At 35.4% G+C, this 15,878-nt stretch overlaps 1 protein-coding gene and 1 pseudogene across 2 annotated transcripts in view; one reads left to right on the plus strand and one right to left on the minus strand.

Annotated features, from left to right (window-relative positions):
- Positions 1-15,878, plus strand: part of FAF1 (Fas associated factor 1) — a 376,824-nt gene that overhangs the window by 40,517 nt on the left and 320,429 nt on the right. For both annotated transcript variants that reach the window (XM_031465103.2, XM_010984732.3), the window contains exon 2: positions 11,705-11,773. Coding sequence is in view for 1 of the 2 variants with exons in the window: in XM_010984732.3 (XP_010983034.1) it covers positions 11,705-11,773 (69 nt within the window). In the remaining variant the exon portion in view is untranslated. The remainder of the gene's footprint in view (positions 1-11,704; positions 11,774-15,878) is intronic.
- Positions 10,623-11,278, minus strand: LOC105092947 (proline-rich protein 3-like; annotated as a pseudogene).

Consider the following 15,878-nt stretch of genomic DNA (forward strand, 5'->3'; position numbering starts at 1 on the left):
CATCCAAGATCAAGGTTTGGCTAATATGGTTTCTGGTGAGAGTTCTTTTTTTGGCTTGTGGATGAAAGTAGAGGCAGCCTTGCTTCCTGCACCTGTGATAGGAGTTGCATCCCTGAAGAGTTCTAAATTGCCTGTGGTGGTGGTGGTGGGGTGTCATTCTTCCTTTTTCTTGAAGGGTATCAAAACTTTATAGATAGATAGCTCTGTGTTCTTGTCCTATAGAATCCCAGTAGTCTGACAGCTTCCTTTCATTCTGTCCTGTTTTTTCTGTCCTCTTTAGTTCCAGCTGGCAGTGTTTCTGCTGGTGTAATCCTGTTTCTATTCGGGCTTCTGCTGAAGTGGCTGATTAAATTTGTGGTTCACACCCATACGAATATCCTTATCAAATACTTGTTTAGTCACACCCTCACTGTTCTCCATAGAGCAAACTTTCTCATTTTTTGCAATGTATATAGGTGGAGAATTTTCCAAATCTTCATTTGTGGTTCCTTTTTGGTTAACTGTTCCTTCAATTTATCTCTCTCTCCTCACATTTTGTTATAAGCATTGAGGAAGACCCAAGCTGTAACTTCTCTACTCTGCTTAGAAGTCTCCTCTGCTAAATATCTGTTTTCATTGTTTATAAGTTCTATCTTCCACAAAATACTGGACACAATTCAGCCAAGTTCTTTGCCACTTTTAATAAGGATCACCTTTCCTCCAGTTTTAATAACCTATTTCTAAGTTCTGCCTGAGACTTCACCAGAATGGCCTTTTAACATTTTTAGGTTACAGCAGAACCCCATCTCCTGGTACCTAAACTGTACTAGCCAGCTTGGGCTGCCATAACAAAATACCAAAAACTGGGTGACTTAACCAACAATTTATTTTCTTGCCATTCTGGAGGCTGGAAGTTCAAGATTGAGGTTTAGTTGGTTGGGTTTCTTCTGATGAGGATTCTCTTCTTGGCTTACAGATGGCTGCCATCTTGCTGTTTGCTCACATGGCCTTTCCTTCACAAATATATGCAGAGAGAGAGAGTGAGCCAGTGAACTTTCTTAATGACACTGATCTATGGGACCAGGGCCTCCTCCCTTACGACCTCATTTAACGTAGATTACTTCTTTACTATAGGTACAGGCATAATGGGAATTAGAGCTTTAACACACATTTTGGGGCCCTACAAACATTCAGTCTATAACACGTCATACTTTGGAGCATGACTTTCTTACACAGTCCTTTCCTTTTTTTTTTTTTTTTTTTTGATAGAAAAGAAATCTGCTTTATTACCACGACATGAATATCAGCTTGCTCCTTGGTTGGTCTGTCTGTTGCTTGACATCCATTTCATTCTTCTTCATTTTTCTTAGAGGCTGCTGGATGGAAATCGGAAACATCCCTTATTGTTAGCAGCTTACAAAGGAGTGTGTGTACCAGAAGTTGTCTCTTGGCAGAACTGAAGTTTTAACCCAGACTATCTTGTGTTTACTTTAACATGAATAATAGAGAAGACAAAATCATGTGTGTTTTTCTCTACTGTGTCAGGGTCCACTTGTGTGTGTGTGTGTGTGTGTGTGTGTGTGTGTGTGTGTGTGTGTGTGTGTGTGTGTGTCTGTGTCTGTGTCTGTGTCTGTGTGTTGTTATAGTGTTTTTAGAAATTTGAATTTCCTAAGCAGGTTCATCCATAATCCTTTCCACTTCTTATTAACTTACTATACCTGGCTGCCTCAGCCATTAAAGGGAGAGGCTCTCAAACTTTAGCATGAACCAGAATCATCTGCGGATTTGTTAAAACAGATTGCTGGGCCCTAGCACCAGAATTTGTGATTCAGGAGTATGGGGTCTGGCTTGAGAAAGTACAGTTCAAACAAGGTCTCAGGTGATGCTCCTAGTCTGAGATTAGCATTTAGAGAAAAACAAATTGAAGGTACTTATTAGCCTCAAGGACATTTAAGTTTGTTATCTCATTGTAAATACACTTGTAGCACTTTGACTGTTTCCCCTTTTTCAGTAGTTGAAATCCCAGTCATCCATCCTGATCCAGCTTAAATGTTTTCTGCCCTGTGGTGCCTCCATACCAATCCACTTGGGATGAATTATTCTTTCCTATTCTGTCAGATATAGTTTTAACCTGTATTATAGCATTCATTTCATTCTAGTTTGTAAAACTAATTGTTCACATGTGTAATCAATTGTGAATTTCTCAGTATAGGGAATATATCATAGTCACCTTTTTATCTGCCCCCTCCCTATCACAGAGCACTCACCAAATTCCAGTAAGCTTCTACTGAATCGAGGTTGCTGTAATTGACCCTTGAACAACAAGAGGTTAGGGGTGCACACCCTTTGAGCAGTCGAAAATTTGTTTGTAATTTATAGTTGACTCCCCCATATACATGGTTTCTCCTTATCCAAGATTCCTCCCTATCCATGGTTCCCCCTTTACGGATTCAATCGACTGGTGGATTGTGTATTACTGTAGTATTTCACTATTGAAAAAAATCCATGTGTCAGTAGACCTGTGCAATTCAAACCTCTGTTCTTCAAGGGTCAACCTTAGTCACATATGAATTACATTAATCTTTTAAATTCATTTATACTTTCATTTAACACTTATTGAGGGAGGCAATGCTCTGGGGTGGAAGGAGTTACTGCTTTTGAATTCTAATCTCATTTACTAGGTGTGATCTTGGACAAGTTGCTTAACCTCCTTGAAACTTGTTTCTCATTGTTAAAATGGGCATAATAGTAGTATTCACCTTGTGGGGTTGTTGAGAGGATTAAATAAGATAATGTAAATTGCTTGGCTCATAATAAATAACTTATTGTTAGTTTGCTCCAAAATGGGTGAGAGTTTTATGTTGGGAGTACCAGATTTTGAGTGTACTCTACTGGCCTCATTTCCCTGGTTTGAGAATTAATGTTACTTGAGTGTACATTGCTAAATTCTGATAGTTGAATTTTATAGCTTGTCTATAGGTCTTAGGATGAAATGAGAAGAAACCACCTAGAGCAGACACACCTATGCCTGCTTCGAAAGGCTATGAGTTAGGGGGAGGGTATAGCTCACAGTGGTGGAGTGCATGCTTGGCTTGCACGAGGTCCTGGGTTCAGTCCCCAGTACCTCCTCTAAAAAATAAATAAATAAATAAATAAATAAATAAATACCCACCCTCCTCCAAGGCTATGAGTTATCTCACTAGAATCATAGACTTTTTTTGGTTTCATGGTCTTTTGGGTAATATCTTAATTTAGTTCCCTGAGTATTTCTTAGGGAAGCAGATAGCTATGACTATTAATAAACATTTGTAACTCATCGAAACAACTTTCATACTTGATTAAATTCATTTTGTCTTAAAGAGCCCAGCCATTTTTTTAGCCATCAATAAACTGAAAGGAGAAAACAGCTAATCGGAATGATGAAGCATTTCTTCCAGGCCAGGAGGGTACTTTTTTTGTTATATGTGGATATATATAGAGAACAATATAACTAGTGGAAAGATTAACATACATAAATCAGTTGCATTTCTTTACACTAATGATGAAATAGCAGGAAAAGAAAGTAAAGAAAGAGTCTCTTAAAATCACATCCAAAACAGTAGAATACTTAGGAATAAATCTGACCAAGGAGGTAAAAAACTTATACATGGGGAATTACAAAACATTGATTAAGAAAATTAAAGATGACTTAAAGGATTGGGAAGATATCCCATGCTCTTGGATTGGAAGAATCAGTATTGTTAAAATGGCCCTAGGCAATCTACAGACTTAATGCAATCCCTATCAAATTACCCAGGACATTTTTTACAGAACTAGAACAAATAATCGTAAAATTTATATGTAATCATAAAAGACCCAGAATTGCCAAAGCAATACTGAAGAAAAAGAATGAAACTGGAGGAATAACCCTCCCAGACTTCAGACCATACTGCAGAGCTACAGAAATCAAAACAGCATGATATTGGCATAAAAACAGATATGGATCAATGGAACAGAATGGAGAGCCCAGATGTAAACCCACAAACTTTTGGTCAATTAATCTTTGACAAAGGAGGCAAGAAAATACAGTAAAGACAATCTCTTCAGCATATGGTGTTGGGAAGACTGGACAGCTGCATGTAAGTCAATTAAGTTAGAATACTCCTTCACACCATAAACAAAAATTAACTCAAAATGGATTATAGACTTAAACATAACACAAGACACTATAAACCTCTTAGAAGAAAACAAAGGCAAAACAGTATCCAACATAAATCTCAGCAGTGTTCTTCTAGGGCAGTCTACCCAAGCAATAGAAATAAAAGCAAAAATAAACAAATGGGACCTAATTAAACTTACAAGCTTTTGCACAGCAAAGAAAACCATAAGCAAAACAAAAAGAACCTACAGAATGGGAGAAAATACTTGCAAAAGATGAGACAGACAAGGGCTTAATTTCCAGAATATACAAACAGCTCATACAGCTTAATAAGAAAAAAGCAAACAACCCAATCCCAAAATGGGCAGAACGCCTAAACAAGCAATTCTCCAATGAAGACATACAAATGGCCAATAGGCAAAAAGTGCTCAATATCACTGATTATTAGAGAAACGCAAATCAAAACTACAATGAGGTATCACCTCATACCAGTCAGAATGGCCATCATTCAAAAGTCCACAAATGATAAATGCTGGAGAGGGTGTGGAGAAAAGGGAACCCTTCTACACTGTTGGTGAGAATGTCGTTTGGTGCAGCCATTATGGAAAACAGTATGGAGATTCCTCAAAAGACTGAAAATAGACTTACTATATGATCCAGCAGTCTCACTCCTGGGCATATATCCAGAGGGATCTTAATTCAAAAAGATACATGCACTCCAGTGTTCATAGCAGACATAAATGCCCATCGACAGATGACTGGATAAAGAAGTTGTGGTATATTTATACAAGGGAATACTACTCAGCCATAAAAAATGATAAAATAATGCCATTTGCAGCAGTATGGATGGACCTAGAGATTGTCATTCTAAGTGAAGTAAATCAAAAAGAGAAAGAAAAATACCATTTATCACTTATGTGGAATCTAAAAAAAAAGAAAAAAAGAGGACAGTAAGGAACTCATCTACAAAACAGAAACAGACTCACATAGTAAACAATCTTATGGTTACGGGGGGAAAGAGGGTGGGAAGGGATAAATTTGGGAGTTTGAGATTTGCAAATGTTAGTCATTGTATATAAAAATACATTTTAAAAATTTCTTCTGTATAACACAGGGAACTATATTGTGTATTTTGTAATAACCTTTAATGAAAAAAATATGAAAAAAATATGTATGTATATGCATGACTGGGACATTGTCCTGTACACTAGAAATTGACACATTGTAACTGACAGTACTTCAGTTAAAAAGAAAAAATGAGTGGAACATAAAGTATGTGAATATTTTACATAATATGTAATATATAATGTTTTTACCCAGTGTTCTTTCTATTCCAGTGTTCCATCCAGAATATCACATTTAGTTGTTGTGTCTCCTTAGGTTCCACTTGCTGTGATAGTTTCTCAGACATTCCTTGTTTTTCATGACTTTGACACTTCTCAAGAGTGCTTGTCAGATATTTTGTAGAATGTCCTTCAATTGAGATGGCTGATGTTCTTCCTGTGATTAGACTAGGATATGGTTTTTTGGAGAGAACACAGGGGTGAATTACCGTTTTCATCACATCATATCATGATATCACTTAGCATTATTAATATTGACCTTCATCACCTGGCTGAGATAGTGTTTAGTAAGTTTCTCCACTGTTAAGTTACTCTCCCACTCCATATATTTTTCTCTTTGGAAGGACTATATGCATCCCACACACTGGGAGTGAGGAATCATACTCCACTTTCGTGAAGATTATCTACATAAATTATTCAGAATTCTACATGGAAGATTTGTCATCTTATTTGTTTATTTATATATGTTTATTATATGTATACACACATTATACTTTACTTGATACATATACACACATATGTTTTTGGTTATAATCCAGTACTACTCTATGTATTTTGTTTCTTAACTCTTCCTGCTTTGACTGTGGGGGGCTCTTTCAGTTAGCTGCTGTATCCCTTTGACATAACCCTGTGTGTGTGTGCGTGCGTGTGTGTGCGCGCGCGCACGCGTGCGCGTGTATGTGTGTGTGTATGTATTCGAGCACCTACTTCCTTTCTGGCACTTCATGGTGTTCCAGGCTCATCTTATATATAGCCTGCCCAATCCTAGAATCAGCCATTTCTCCAAGGAACCTTCATTCATTTTGTTGGAGAATGGTATTAGAAACCAAGATCAAGGTGTTAGGTGTTCTTGATTTTGACCTACTTTTTCTTCTAAAAGATAACCATAATTTCACTCATCCATCTCTTTGGCCACGATGTTTTCTCTGTATGGAATGTTCTCTACCTTTTTTCTGCCTGGTGAACTCCCATTTCATCTTTCAGAAGCCTGCCCAAGTACTACTCTTGCTGGAATGCATTCCTTAATTCTGAGTCATTTACTTTTTCTTTTTAATCTTTTTGCACATTTTATATACTGTTATAGCATGTATCCTCATATAGCATTGTTTGTTTACGTGTTTACCCTCCTAGACACTGAGCTCCTTCAGGCAGTGGTTTGGGGGCATTCTTTTTTGTTTTAAGAAAACAAAACAAAAACCCTTGTCTGAGAGGAAAAGAAATAGTGGTGGTGATGCTTAAAGTGGGAAATTGGATGAATGGTTTTATAAAAATTAGAATCTGAAAGACTGCATATTACTACCATGCTTAACCTGTTTTGTTTTCAATACAAGTGTTGCTCAATGGAGGCCATATGAAAAGAAAGACCATTTTGTATCAATCATAGTTTGGTGAAAAACAAAAATAGTAAGTAGACCACTAGGCACTTTAAGCAGGAAGGGAATTAGATGCTAATGAAACCTTTGGCTGGGTTAGAGAAGAGAGGTCTTTGCTTTCCGGAAATAAGTGATTATAGGGATGGCTTGAAACTGCTGCCTGTGATCTCAATTATTTGCAGTTCTGAAGGCAGTGATTTGTAAGAGCGCACTTAGAGGCCATGGTGAACTTTATGTCTTCTGTCTGTTTGAGGTTTTATCTTTCACTGCAGGGAAGGATTATTTTACTTTATTTTTTGGTCCTTATCTGGCATTAACTGTGAATCTGGGGGATTTTTCACATATATGACATGTCACTGTCTTTCTCTAAAGGTATCCTATTTTTATCATTTTGCTTAAAGCTATGTTTAATGCTAACTGGGAATGGGTGCTATTGTTAAAGCATTTGGCTGAGTGGGAGATATGTGCTAGACGTATAGAAATACATGTGTGTGTCAGTGTGTGTTTATGTGTTTTTGATGAAAATTCTGTTTATTTTTAGGGAAAGCCATATGCAGTGTTCACTTTGAGATCTTGTTACACTTTTGCTTTTTAGTTACTTCTAATAAATGTACAGAGTTGTTTATATTCCTGGTACTTGCATATTTGTCAAATAGTCCTTATTAAATATTGATTTGATTTTTTTTACCTCTTAGTATTTGTGACACTGATGGATCAAGGAAAGAGTCTAGGCTTCACATTTTTTATTTCTGTAAATAATCTCTACTACATTTTAATGGCATTTCCTTGTAAACTAAAGTTTGGGGGTTTTCCCATACATTTTGGAGGCTCTGTTATTAGGTGTATATATATTTATCATTTTTGTATCTTCTTGATAGATTGTACCTTTATCAATATATGATACCACTTAAATTCTCTTATATACATATTTTAAACTTAAAGCCCATTTTATCTGATATTGGTTCAGCCACCCATCCTCTTTTTTGCTTAGTAATTGCATGCATATTTCCCCATCCTTTCACTTTCTACCTGTATGTGTCTTTGGATCTGAAGGGAGTTTCTTGTAGACAGCATTTAGTTGGATCATCTTTTTATCCTTTCTGCTAATCTCTGCCTTTTAATTGGAGAGTTTAATCCATTTATACTTAAAATAATTACTGATGATGAAACATTTAGTTCTGCCATTTTGTTCTTTGTTTTCTATGTGTCATATCTTTTCCCCACTCCATTCTTTCATCACAGCCTTCTTTTGTGTTTGACGTTTTGACTGTACTGTTTTGATTCCTTTCTCATTTTTTTGTATATATATATATTTTTTTCTTTTTTAGTGGTTACTCTAGGGACTACAAATAACCCCTTCAATTTGTAACAGTCTATTTTGAATTAATACCGACTTAACAGTATACTCCTGTTATGCTCTTGTACCATTCCATTTCTCCTCCTTTATGTTGTTATCACAGCTTGCATCTTTATACATTATGTGGCCATTAACATCAATTTATAATTACAATTTATAATTACAAATTTTTAATGCATTTGTCTGTTAAATCACATGAAGAAAAGAGGAGTCACAAACCAAAAGCACAGTAATACTGGCTTTTGTATTTATCTACGTTCTCATCTTTACCAGTGTTCTTTATTTCTCTGTAATGGCTTCCAGTGACTGTCTAGTGTCTTTTCATTTCCCATGATGGACTCCCTTTAGCATTTCTTATAGCATAGGTCTAATAGTGACAGCCTCCTTCAGCTTTTGTTTAGGAATGTCTTAATTTCTCCTTCAGTTTTGAAAGGTGATGGGTTTTTTTTGGTTCATAGTTCTTTGCACTTTAATATGTCATCCCACTGCCTTCTGGCCTTTATTGTTTCTGATGAGAAATTAGCTTTTAATCTTATTGAGGATCCTTTGTATATGAAATACTTTTCTTTTGCTATTTTCAATATTGTCTTTGGCTTTTGATAGCTTGAATAATTTTAGTTGACTGTTCTCAAGTTCTCTGATCTTTCTTCTGCTTAAAGTTGCTCTTGAAATCTTGTAGTTAATTTTTCATTTCAGTTATTGTAGTTCTCAGTTATTATAGAATTTTTGGGGGGCCTTTGTAAGATAATCTTCATCTTTTTATTGGTAATCTATTTGTTGATACTCCACCCTCCTGATTTCTATTAGGTCTGAGTCCATGGTTCTTTGAGCTCTTTGAGCATATTTAAGACAGTGATTGAAAGTCTTTGTCTAGTTAAGTCTGATGTCTGTTCTTCCTCACAGCTTCTGTTAATTTCTCCTTTTTTTCCTTTTTTTTTTTTTAATATATAGCTTCTTTAAAAAATTTTTTTAGTGGAGATACTGGGGTTTGAACCCAGGACCTTGTACATGCTAAACAGGCTTTCTACTACTGATCTGTTACCCTCCCTCCATTGTTAATTTCCCCTTTGAATGGGCCATACTCTTTTTTCCCTCTGCATGCTTCACAGATTTTTTTGAATAGTGAACATTTTAATATTATAATGTGGATAACTCTGGAAATAAAATTCTTCCCCATTTATCATGGTCTGTGTTTGTTGCTCTCTGTGAGTTGTAGTTTTCTGTTTGTTTAATGACTTTTAAAAACTATTTTTGTAAATTTTTTTGGCCATGAGTGGTTTCTGTCTTAATCTCCTTAGGCTACCATGGCAAAATACCAAAGTACAGAAATTTATTTATCATAGTTCTGAAGACTGAAGTCTGAGATCAGGATGCCAGCATGGTTTGATTCTGGTGAGAACTCTCTTTCTGACTTGCAGATGGCTGCCTTCTTGCTTTGTTCTCACATGGCATTGAGAAAGTGAGAGAGCAAAAGCAGGCTCTCTGCTGTTCCCTTCTTATAAGTGGCACTAATCCGGATTCATCGTGCGGGCCTTACCATTATGACCTCATCTAACCTAATTACCTTACAAAGAGACAATTATTGGTAGTGAATTAGAAACTTTTACCAAAGGATTGCCTTCCTACATGGAAGCATGCTGTGTGATCACTGTAAATTGTAATCTGGGCTCCACAATTGAGCTACTACTCATTTTCTGTTTTCACTGTGGAAGAATTTGGGCCAGTGGAGAATAGAAATCCACACAGCTTGTGTTAATTTTGAGTAATCAAAATATGAGGCAGCTAACTAATGTAGTAAACCCATTGCATTAATCTGAATCAGGAGCCCTGTCTTTTCAAACTTCTTGTTACTGTTTTATTGAATATGGCTTAGGCCAAGATTCTTCTCTCTGAACTTCTGAGCTTTGTATAAAATAAGGGGTTTGGATTAGTGTCTACTCAGGATCCCTTGATACATGGAATATTTATGAAGAATCTATTTGTGTCCTAATTTCTGTTAAGATTCTACAAAAAGCAATTATGAATAGTAGTACAAGTAAACATTTTAATAAAACTAAGTTTGAGATACTTGTGTGTATACTATTTTGTTTAATTCTTTTAACAACTTTATGACATAGGTAATGGCAGGACAAGCTGCTGTGCTAGTAGTTTCATGGAAGGTCTGTGTCTATGAAACTTTCAATAAATTAAAATTTCCAATAAGCTGTAGGAGATCCGGGGGAAGCTATTTGACATATACTTGATAGATAACCCAATGCTAAGTGAAATAAAGTACTAGTAAACATTAACCTAGCTATACTACATTTTAGGTACTCTATGCTCTTTGGAAATTATTTTTGAACTTTGCACTGAATTTCTCCTCTAATTTGCTGCCTGTGCTGACATAGCTGCTTTGTTGAAGAAAGACTCACATTGTCTGGCACTTTTAGTTAAGGGAAGATTAATGTTGTTGTATTGATTACTTCATTGCAGATGAGTATTTTCAGTATACTTCCAGAAAGGTGAATATATAAGGAAGAATTATTGGCACAGTCTCACAGAGGAGGTCCACTGACACCTGGGTGGTAGGAGGCACAGAGATCCTCATAGAGTGGCTCCTTGTTGGCAAAGTGTTGGCAGATAGCGCGGTTGGATTTGCCTTCCATAACCTGGGGCCCATCCTTGGCTGGGGAGATATTTTTTGATAAGAGATAAGCTTTTTAACCTTTGAGGATTTCTCTGCTCTTTGTAAAACTTTCCCTTAGGGGGACTCCCCATGGCCTGCTCGAGGAGAAGGAGGTTCAGCATTGACCCCTCCACCAACCACCACTGTATGGGCCAGATCTTAGGCCTAGACCTCCATGAATTGGGCCTATGCTACAGGGAGATGAGAGACTCAGCAGTGGTGGAATCATTAGTCCCCCTTCATCCTGGAGGACTTCTCTGTGAAGAGCTGACTTGGGGTCACCAGGCTTTCCATTAGCCATATGGGAAAGGCCCAGAAGGCTGGGTGGTCCGATGGGACTCTCATCCTTTTCATCTCCAGTCTTTTCCCGCTTGACAGTGGGGGCCACTGCTGTTGCTGTTGTTGCTTCTTTTGTTTCAGCATTGTGGTTGTAGCAATGGCTGCAGTGGGATTTTCGTCTTATTTATTTTGAGTTAATTTTTGTATAAACTCTGGATTGAAGTTCATTTTTTAACATATGGATATCCATCAGAAGCTTTTTAATAAAAGTTTTTCTGGGCAGCTAGAGTTGTAGAGATCATTTTAGGCTCCAAAACTCAATATTTAAACGTATTTTCTTTTATTACTTTATAATATTGTCTTTTATTTCACTGTAATGTAAATTTACTTTATAATTAACAATTTTCAAACCATCTGTTAAAATGCGTAGGAGTGTTAGGCATTTAGTGTCTTGGCTTTATTCATATACCTATTTAAACTTAAATTACACATTATGCTATTTACTTTAAGGCTAATTAACCTCCCCAAATCCAAAATTATGTCTAAGATTCTTATTTACTTTATTTTCAGGCATGTACTGGCATTGAAAATATTGATGAAGCTATTACATTGCTTGAACAAAATAATTGGGACTTAGTGGTAAGTATTTTTGTTTTCTTTTTTCTAGCTTTATTGACATATACTTGACATAAAATGTTGAGCATTGTTTAAATATATGTATATATTGCAAAATGATTACCACAGTAGGGTTAGTTAACACATTCATCAGCTCACTTAGTTCCTTTTTTTCTCCTGTAATGATATCTTTTAAGATTTACTCCTTTAGCAACTTTGAAGTTTACAATACAGTGTTGTTAACTATAGTTACCATGCTGTACATTAGATCCCCAGGATTTATTCATCTTATTACTGGATGTTTGTACCTTTTGACCACCTTTATTCATTCTCCCCCAAATCCTGGCAACTACCAGTCTACTCTGTTCTTACAAATTCGGTTTTCTTTTTAGATTCCACATATAAGTGAGATCATACAGTATTTTGTATATCACTGTCTGACTTATGTCAAGTACTTTTTTTATCTGACAATCAAATTTTATGAATTCTTCAATGTCTTTAACATTCCTTATAGGTGGTTCAGCATACCATAGTCCATCTATAATTCTAATCTGAATGAAAAATCTAAATGTCATATCTTTATTAGGAAGTTCATATTTAGTTCAGTATTAAATTACTAAATTATTATGAATTCTTAGGTAATTAAATAATTTTAAACTTGCCTTCTCTTACTGTGTATTGAAAGGTTCATCTTCCTCTCTAGTATTATGGTGGAGATGACTGGAAGGAGAAAAGTCAGATTTGTCTAAATGTCTACATAACTCTATTTGATGTTTCTCCTTCAATTCTTTTGGAGGGGAGGGGGCCCTCACTGATAATTACTCCTTTCAAAAGCTGTTAAAGAAGTGGCATTCTGCTGTGGCTTTCCTTATGAACTTCAGGCAGTTTATTATAGAAGTGGTTTAGGTTTTTTTTTGTGGATAGGGGCCAGTAACTCAAAAGGCAAGACACATCACAGCAGTACACATTGACAGAACTGTAATTTACTTACAATTGCCAGGCAAGCTAAAAATGACTTGTGCAACAGCATAGGGGCAGTACTGGTTGTGTTAAGATAACACAGATGTCTCTCAATGCCTTTGAAATCCTAAAAACGTCTAGCACTTCTTCAAAATTATAATTTAATTTTCAAAAGTCAAAACTTGAGATGTTTAACTTTAGAGCTAAGAGTAGATATGTAGGTATATTCAAGTCCATACATGGACTTACATAACTAACTATTAATTATCTATGTGTTTTGTGTAGATTTACCACTATTAATTTGCTTACTCAAAATATAAAAAGCTTATAAAATAACTCATTGTAATGAAATGAGAAGATACAGAAATTTAAAAATCACCTTTCATTCTATCACTTAGAGATAGACCAGAATGTTTTCCTTTAGTTACATGATTAAAAAATTTTTTAATGCAAATGAGATTGTTTTATTCCTACTATTTTGTAAGCTGCATTTTGCACTTAACCTATCTTGCAAGTGTATTTCTTCCAAGTAATTTTGACTGTTTATTATTCATTTTAATGTTTAATGTTTGGATGGTATTTCATGGTGTAGTAATAGCATAATTCTACCTGCCAGTCCTATGCTGTTAGACATTTAGAATTTTTGTGATATTTTGGAATTATATATATTACCCTAGAGGACATTCTTGTGCATTCATCCTTGCATACTTAACATATTGTTATCCTAGAAGGTATCAAATAAATTCAATTCATAATTGAATTTCTGAATCAAATTATATACATATTTTAGGTTTTTTGATATTTATATTGCCTTCCAGGATGATTGTACTAATTTAAATTTCCACCAAGTATATAAATTTTTAAGATTGCCTATTTCATTAAATCAGTGCTGTCTTACCTTTTCGTCTTCTGGCACTTGTTAAAATTTACAAAATTTGTATGGACTGTCTTTAGATCCATGCTTTAACCACGATTTATCCTCTTGGCAAAGCATGGTATAGGTGACATATTCCTGATTTCTATGTGGAGAAAGGGGGAAGGGGCAGCAACTTATTTGGAATGATACCCCCGGGTTTCTTGACTCAAAGCTTTTGGAATAGCAAAAGCATTGCTTTATTTAGTTTGTATATTTGTAGGGTATTATTGGTGGAGGTTAAAAATCCCACCAAGCCACTCTTCCATGGTACTGATGAGAGATATGGAGTAAAGGGAGGTTATAGGCTGGGAGTAATGGACTACAAGTTGTTGAAGTGAGAATTACCATTTGTAGGGGATGGATTTAAGTTCTTTTCTTACCTGCTTTCTCTTGGTCCATGTTCACTAGTTATGAAGGTTAAACATTTATTGGTTCTGAATATTTTCTCAATCTAATAATCGATCTAGAGTATTGTAAGAGGAGAATTTTCCCACATAGTGTTAAATAATTGAATGGTACAGGTATTCTTCAACTATTTCTCAGTTATTTGATTTTGGAAATAATATAATAAATAGCACTTGGGCTAAAAACTCTGGTGCTATATTTTTGGTAAAATGTAATCTTACCCTGTGTTGGGCCCAAGCAAAAGCATCAAGCTATCTTTCACAGTCTTACACTTCGGCTTTTTTTTTTTTGAAATGTATTTCCTAGCTGACTTGACTTCGCTAATAATCCAGTTTTATCCACAGTAAAGGTTTGCCGTGCTATGTAATTTTCTTACTCTATACATTTTCTCATTTCCCTTGTTTTTATATAGCACTCAGCACATTGTGGTTTTTAAACAATGAAACAATTATTTTGAATAACCCATTACTAGTTCAGATTTTCATTAGGATCATAGAACTTTTTATATGATGTTTTGTGTATTTTGTCTGTGCATTTTATTTTGTGTTTCTAGATTATGATTAGCACTGCTTTGCATCTTATGGGCCTTATGGAACAGTTTACATAATTTGACTGTTTAACCTAGGATATGTCTATATTTTAAATTCCCTGAACATATCAGTTAGATTTCTCCTTTGGTGTTTTTGTGCACATTTTACTAGAGAAGTGTAGAGGAATGTGAGTTAGGCATTGCAGCCTGGAATTGTGATGAATTTGAAAAAGTCCAGGAACAAAAAAGGCTTTCTGTTGCTAGTGAATACTTGCAGCATATACAGATTTATGCTAGATACAGTGGAAGCTTAAAAAAGTGTTAACACTATATGGTGTCTGATTTTGAGACGCATACTGAAAAATTAAGACGAGTGATCTTTTATACATCTATATTATACTCAGAAATGGGAATAACTTCCTGAAAACATAATGATTGCAAATATTTTAGCTATTTTATAGATTTAGACACACAAATAAAAAATATTCTGTATGAAAATATAGCCCAGTCCAGGGAACTTTAGTCATTAGCCACTTTCTCTGATCTTGTACATTATTTTCATTATATAGCTCTTTATAAAGTAGTGCTTCCAAACCCTGTGTTTTAAGTACCCTACAATTGACTTTCCTTATTTTGTTGCACTGGCAGATTGGGTTATATATGCTAAAATTCTGAAAACAAAAATAACATGAATTTTAATACTATTGGTAAGCATCTGGGGCTAGTCTTTTACTTGACGTGAATCGATAGTACCACTTCCCTACCTCCATCTGCCTCAGACTTTCATTATTCACACTGTCTGACACTTTTAGTTAAGGGAAGATTAATGTTGTTAAATTGACTACTTCATTGCAGATGAGTATTTTCAGCATAGTTCCAGAAAGGCGAATATGTAAGGAAGAATTATTGGCAGTGAATTAGAAACTTTTACCAAAGGGTTGCCTTCCTACATGGAAGCATGCTGTGTGATCACTGTAAATTGTAATCTGGGCTCCACAATTGAGCTACTACTCATTTTCTGTTTTCACTGTGGAAGAATTTGGGCCAGTGGAGAATAGAAATCCACACAGCTTGTGTTAATTTTGAGTAATCAAAATATGAGGCAGCTAACTAATGTAGTAAACCCATTGCATTAATCTTGAATCAGGAGCCCTGTCTTTTCATACTTCTTGTTACTGTTTTATTGAATATGGCTTAGGCCAAGATTCTTCTCTCTGAACTTCTGAGCTTTGTATAAAATAAGGGGTTTGGATTAGTGTCTACTCAGGATCCCTTGATACATGGAATATTTATGAAGAATCTATTTGTGTCCTAATTTC

The sequence above is a fragment of the Camelus dromedarius genome, chromosome 14, assembly GCF_036321535.1.
Source record: "Camelus dromedarius isolate mCamDro1 chromosome 14, mCamDro1.pat, whole genome shotgun sequence".
NCBI classification, from domain to species: Eukaryota; Metazoa; Chordata; class Mammalia; order Artiodactyla; family Camelidae; genus Camelus; species Camelus dromedarius.